This window comes from Argopecten irradians, chromosome 14, assembly GCF_041381155.1.
Source record: "Argopecten irradians isolate NY chromosome 14, Ai_NY, whole genome shotgun sequence".
NCBI classification, from domain to species: domain Eukaryota; kingdom Metazoa; phylum Mollusca; class Bivalvia; order Pectinida; family Pectinidae; genus Argopecten; species Argopecten irradians.
The window spans coordinates 37159681-37167098 of record NC_091147.1 but is presented as its reverse complement, the minus strand read 5'-3'; the positions used below and the strand labels follow the sequence as shown (position 1 = coordinate 37167098).

Here is a 7418-nt window from a genome sequence, read left to right as displayed (position 1 = left end):
TTTCAAGCGCCCGGACGAGAGTGATCTACAATTTTAAACACTTGCAAAACCAAGATCCAAAATGGACGGGAAGCCGGCAAAATTTACATTCCAAGAGTTGAAAGGAAAGACATTTCAGTCGCTTGAGGGGAAAGACAACAAAGAATTTTTCATGAAATGGTATTTAAGATGAATAACTAATTACTTACTTCATTTCATGAGAAATTGATTTATTTAAAGCACTAAGTGGACATTTTGGAATTGTGTTGTCATAGACGCATCGCACCTGTTCTAAACTGTGATGAGACGGTTTCGGACTTGTATAGCACCAATATATATGTGTATGGGTTTTGAAGGTGACCAATGCATGTCATTCCATTGATCAAAATATCAATGGTTAAAGCTAGCTTAACCACTGATGCTTTAAACGAAAAATACATGTACAAATTGAAAGTGTGCAGAAAGTTTCTAGAAGCTTCCAAATTAAAATATATATGTACATGTACAGAGCATACAATACATGCACATTGTTCGGTACATACATCTTAATGTTTCATGTAGACTACATTATATTTACTCTTTGTTTTAGGTCGATGCACGGGAGAATAAAATGCCAGATATACAGTTTTGATCAACCATTCCAGGCATACCAAAAAGATGACTTTGTTGCTGTAAGTGAATATAGAATATATAAATAAATCAATGGAGGCAGACTGAAAGTCTCTTTATCCTTATTAACAATTATGAATTAATATTACATCATGCAGTACAAAACATGTTACATGTAGACATACAATGTACTTATATGTACATGAGCTGTGCAACAATCTACATGCGCATCCCGAGTCCTGGACTCACAGAATTTTAAAAGGACCCATGAAATTTCTGGGAATGGGTATCTATAACACTTTGGGACCCATTGTTTTTACAAAAACCATTGAAAAGGACCCACGAAAAATAATCGTAGATTGAACACTGTACTTATATGTACATGAGCTGTGCAACAATTTTTTTTCAAATAACATGTATATCCATTAAGACTTGTATTTTCCAGTGTGCACCAATCAGTACCACCTAAAATCCATAAACACTTAAACACTTGATACATCACATACATATACATGCATTGTGGTAAATGATTCCATACATTTGATATGCCTGATGTAACTAGTACAGGGACAGACACCTATCTGTATGCGGATGATACGAAAGCTTTTAGATCAATGACAAAATGAAGAGGATTGAAAAATATTACAACATGATATATATTCATTAAGCCAATGGTCAGATATTTGGAAACTCTGCTTCCACCCAGACAAATGAGGACAATGGAAAATATGGACCAGATCGGTTTAAACTTTTATACACAGCTTTAGTTAGGCCTCGTATTGAATATGCTGTTCAAGCCTGGTGTCCTATAGAAAACGTTCGACGTCGAGCAACAAAGCAAGTGCCAGGTCTCTCAACTTTGTCATATACAGAACGTTTGTGTAAACTCCAACTTCAATGTTAGCATACAAGTCGCAGATTTGTTTTCAATCAACCAGGGATCAAGTACCTGCGGACATGATTTGAAAGTGTACAAAGATTAGAACAAGATTAGAAAGTTTACCCAGAGAATTATGAATACTTCTTGGAACAGTCTCCCATCAAATGTTGTTCACTCAAGGACAGTTAAACAACTTGAATATGAACTCGATTCACATTGGAAAAATCAGTCACAAAAGTATTTATACACTGAAAAAATTAATCCGTAAACGTCTAAGAGCTGACTATTATAGGATTATAAAAAAACCTGTACATGTTAACTTGTATGTTGTCGGAATAAATCTATGTATGTATTTCTTCCTCTTATAAAATTATTTGACAAAAGAAAATTAATTCTTAAATCCAATTTTTTCAAATTGAAAGTTTTCAAAAAATCTTTACTGACTGATGACCCGTTTTTCGATTTTGATGTTAAATGTAACGGTAAAAAATCATCAATGGGTGCCAAATCTCATCTGTTCTAGTTACTTTTTCTGAGAGGATATTATAATTGGTCTTATACAATCTGTGTATTGTTATAATTCTGTTCTGTTTGTTTTAAGGATTTTATGAAGGATCCTAATGTTGTATCAACCCTACAAACTGTATCAGAGACCTGTAACTGGTCACCAGTTGGTAAGTACTAGCTGTGCACCGTAGTTAGAATTATTTGTGGGCACTTTCTTTGTGGTTTGAAGCTTTGAAATAATTTTATGGATAGTAATATTTATGGTAATGCCAATTAGTGGATTGTTAAATACTGTATTTCAAGAATTATTTGTGAGCTTTTGAATTATTTCCTTGTAAAATGGAGCATTAAAATCATTTTATGGATAGAAATAATTTGTGGTTAGCCGATGGAATAATGATAACAATTAATTATGATATTATAAGATATGAAAAATTCTTCGCAACGGAAATTTCATGTCGTAAAAACGTTTTAACTTGTTACGACATTTAAATTAAATGTGGTATCAACTGTACAAACATTCTCAGAGAATTGTACCTCAGGCCATACAAAAAAAAATTGTGTTTCTGGTAACCCAACCGACTCTACGAAATCAGTGCCTTCTCAAAAACTTTTTATCAGTTTTGCCCTCTAGCAAACAAATAACAACATTATTTTTTTGTTGGTTTTGCACAAAATCAGGAATTTTGGTACAAATTCTGTCAATTTAAGACACCAATAATCCCGTTGGAATCAAATTCATGGTTTATATAAGATTGAATATAGTCACTTTCAGTTTTTAATTTCAAGAAACTGACCTGAAGAGAAAAGATATTAAAAAAAAAATTGATTCCCTACCTAACAACCCTTCATTTTTAAAGGATGTTACAAGAAACAAGTATATTTTTTTATTTGGCCTCATCGCCATTCATTTAAAGAACTTGTCATTATATATTGGTAAAAGACCCACTACGTTTCGGAGTCTCCGAACCAAAAATTAAAAGTTGAGTAATAACAATTATGATGTCAGAACATCTATATTCAATTATTCATGGCATAAATGAAGTTTAAACACCAAACAAATGAAAGGGTCCTCTGCATAATATATGATAACACAGTGTAGTGAAGATTCATTTCACTGTTGTGCTGTCTGGCATAATAACCTGTGGTAATTAGGATGACGGTGGGAAACACAAGTTGACCTTAATCCAATAATAATAAGACGTCGATATAGAGAAACTTCTGCCGGGCAATATCGACATCTAATTCAAGACCCTTTTATGAGTCTTCGCAAGTTCCGTCCTCGAACTAGGCCGTAAGTTTGACGCTTAATTACGAAGTGAAAAACTTACTAGAATGTCAAAAAACATGTGTAGCGTGAATCAGTAGTTATCCATGAACACATCCTGGTATAAGAATAGGTATGACATAATATAAATCCACAGAATAATCACACATTTTGTAGGTGACCCAAAGCAATCATGTCCAGCACTGTACAATCAAGGTTAAATCATATTCCAATTTTCGTCACTTGCGGTTTATCAAAATATAGCACGGTGTATAAGGTGATGAAATAATATTAACAATGGTAACCAAGGTTGTTTATATGCATGGAAACAAGTATTTTTTATCAGTTCTGATTGATTCTCGAAATATTTTAATACAATAATACATTTTAGTCGAAATACTGCAAGAATTTTGTAGATAATGATATTTTTACTTTCCGTCACCATTCCGTAATTTGAAGTACCAAGCGAAAATGGGGACCGGGTAGACTAACAAAAAGTAAAGAAATGTCTAAATTCGGTATAAAAGTGCAATAGTGACGTTTTTCTATTTTGGAATAACATGATATGATTTGGGATAATTCTTTCAGCATGTGAATGGTTAGTGTAAACACAAATTGAAATTTTGAATTTATATCGAGCCCATTTTTGCGCCATGTGAATCCTGCCTCGAATGTTAGAGGTTAGATACGACGTAATGATCAAAAGTGTCTCATCATGCTATACCTTTAGCATTGTTGGAGTAAAGACAGGGATCAATCTAGGTTTTGGGGGAAACTACCCTTTTTCAAAATAGGGGAAAAGTTTGGCGAAATAAAGGGGAATTTTAATCTTCTTAGTTTGGTCCAAAATTATATTCATTTTGACGAAAAAGTACTGTAAAACAACTAATTTTATTTTTAGATTTAGTAAAGCAAGATTTTAAGCTCAATAATGAAAAAATTGAGTTTATCATAAAATGTGCAGTAGCTGTATGATAAATATGAAGAAATTTGCAAACAAAATTCTAAAAAAATTAATGAAAAATAAGTCACAGGGGAAATGGTGTTATAAAAACGGTCATTTTTTAACTTCAAATGGGGAATTTTTAAATATTTAGGGGAATTTTAGGCCAGAGGGGAATTCATTGCTTGAGGGGAAATTTACCCATAAACGGTAATAAATCAGAGCTAGATTGATCCCTGAAAGACAAACTGTGTTATGAAAATTAATATTTAATTGACTTAAATTTAGTTGTTCAGAAGGTGATGATAGATGTAGTATTAACGGGATGCTGATAAAGTTAGTGACAAAATTTTCAAACTCATTTTAAAATCCAATTTTATTCAAAAATCAAAATCTTTTTCGGAAAGATTGTCATTATTGATTGATTCAGTAAAAAATGTTTCAGGTAATGTGATAGCCATTATTTACAGGTGTGTCTGCAACCAGTGTCACAGTAGAACCGGTCCCCTGTACTGTGCTATCTATGACGCTGTTTGACCGACTCACGGATAATGATGTTGTGAGAGAAAATGGCGCCATTCGAAAATGCTTTGATGAGTTTTATCAAGATTTTACCATTTCTGATGAACTACGGAAGGTATTTTCTTACTAATATTATGCTAATATTCACAAGGGTTTTAATAGTGCTAAATATGGATTCACCCAAATTTGTGAAATGTAGCATGGTTTTACCTTCATCTTGTACATGTAAATGACATTTCAAACAGAAATGAAATTTGTGAAAATATTTCACCACAACTAGGTTAGTTTGAAACAGTCAATCCCATTATTTTATCCCCAAGAAATTTAACAACTATGCTGTCTTAACCTGACATAAGAATGACATTGAAAGATTGCTGATCAATGTTGATTTCAGCACTGCTTTACTTCATTTAGTCATTTTTTGCTGTGGCCAAATTGACATCAAATAATGATCTTTAACGTCATTTCAAAGACAACTTTTTTTTTACATTTATGTACATAACGAGAATCTCGCTCACCCCTGAAAATTAATAATGGACTGTCCAAGTCATTGATTTAGAAAAGTTCATGTGTCTTCAGGAGTGAATGAGTTAAGAAATATTAACAAAATCATACTGCTGTAGAAATAAAAAAAAGAATTTTTTGTTTGTTTTGTTATAGATGCTGCTGATTGACGACTCTGACAATTACTGTTTGTACAAGGACAGCGAGAGAGAAGAGTTCTTATTTCGGCTGTTCCAGCACATCTGTCTGGGAGGAAAGATCTGTCAGTATGAGGATATCATTGATCCATACTTAGACATAACAAAACAGATTTATAAGGATCTTATCAGGTGAGTAGATCTATAAGGATCTCATCAGGTGAGTAGATCTATAAGGATCTTATCAGGTGAGTAGATCTATAAGGATCTTATCAGGTGAGTAGATCTATAAGGATCTCATCAGGTGAGTAGATCTATAAGGATCTCATCAGGTGAGTAGATCTATAAGGATCTTATCAGATGAGTATTTCTCTTAAAGACCCTGCTCTAGCATTCTGAAACAAAAAATAAAAGTTTCTTAAAAACAATAATAACATAAGTAAGTATGTATCAATGAATTAAGATGAGGTACTTCATCAAACAATAGAAGACTCCCTGTGGAATCTATGTTAACAGTGTTCAAAGATTCATTATGGTGTTTTACCGTCTAGCAGTCATAACGAACTAATTCGTGGTAAGTAGGACATAAAATGACTCATTTGAAAGAAACTGTTATATCCATTGTTACCTGACTTATTCACTGGAGTTATGTCCCTTTGTTAGCTAACCTTTTCTATGATTTTCTAGTTGGAGTTATATCCCTTGTTAGCTGACTTACTTGGAGTTATGTCCCTTGTTAGCTGACTTACTTGGAGTTATGTCCCTTGTTAGCTGACTTACTTGGAGTTATGTCCCTTGTTAGCTGACTTACTTGGAGTTATGTCCCTTGTTAGCTGACTTACTTGGAGTTATGTCCCTTATTAGCTGACTTATTTGGAGTTATGTCCCTTGTTAGCTAACCTTTTCTATGATTTTCTAGAGTTAGAGTAATATCCCTTGTTAGATGACATACTTGGAGTTATGTCTCTTGTAAGCTGACTTACTTGGAGTTATGCCCCTTGTTAGCTAACCTTTTCTATGATTTTCTAGAGTATCCCTTGTTGGATGACCAGTTATGTATGATTTTCTTTGAGTTGTGTCCCTTGTTAGGTAATTTGTTCAGTATGATATTCTTGGAGTTATAGCCTTTGTTAGCCGACCCATATGTGATTATGTAATTTGGAAACATTTCTTTATTATGTGATTTCTTTTTAAAGTGTACAGAAGAACTCTGAGACCAAGGAATTAAATATCATATCCAGTGTGTTCAAGGTGGAAGCCTTTGTAAGTTAACTTTTTCATTACCTAATTCCTTTGTAAAATAGTCAATTTTGATAAATGCATTTTAAAATGACAAACCAAAATGGCTATGTTTCAACCTTGTTGATATAAATGTGTTTTTAGACATCTTCAGTCATTATGAAAAGAATTAAAAAGATCATCTTTAGAGTCACACAGGTGGGAATATAAATATTAGATATAAAAACTGTCCTGGGTCAAACTTGTATGTGAATCTAAATATTAAACTTGATAAAAGCCCTGAGCCAAAGGATTTTCAAAGTTTCATATTAAGAGGTTGAACTTGAGTGTTTCCACATGTAGCCACTAGCCCTGGCATAATTTGAATCTTAAGAGGGGCAGTTGCTAAGTAGTGACCATAGGTCAGTGGTTTTTATCTGGGTACTCTGGCTTTCCTACTAAAATGATACTGACTGTTAATAGGACACAAAAAACATGGCACAAACAAAATATGTACATTTATCAAATATTGAATATAAAATTTGCGAACAGAATTTATTTTTTCATACAACGGAATTCAATTTTGTTCATTTTTCGTGAGATGATAGTTTTGATTCAATCTTGTTTATTTTTTTGTAGAATGATGACAACATGTACTACCCAGCAGATACACGCCATGAACAGACATTTTCCTATTTTGTTGTTGATCCATTTAAAAGACATGTTGCTGTTCTTTACCACAAGTTTGGCTCAAGTGTGTTCGACTGACAATCTATTTTTTAACCATTACATCATGTGAATCATTACATCACTGATCAATTGTGAAATGAAATAAAATGTTTTTGTAAGTAG

General features: G+C 33.0%; 1 protein-coding gene across 1 annotated transcript; it reads left to right on the top strand.

Annotated features, from left to right (window-relative positions):
- On the top strand, nucleotides 1–7418 carry LOC138307738 (cilia- and flagella-associated protein 300-like). Its single transcript, XM_069248594.1, has 7 exons — nucleotides 1–159; nucleotides 569–650; nucleotides 2070–2142; nucleotides 4656–4822; nucleotides 5368–5540; nucleotides 6545–6611; nucleotides 7206–7418. The coding sequence occupies exons 1-7, from the start codon at nucleotides 62–64 to the stop codon at nucleotides 7332–7334; spliced, it is 789 nt and encodes a 262-aa protein (XP_069104695.1). The 5' UTR covers nucleotides 1–61; the 3' UTR covers nucleotides 7335–7418.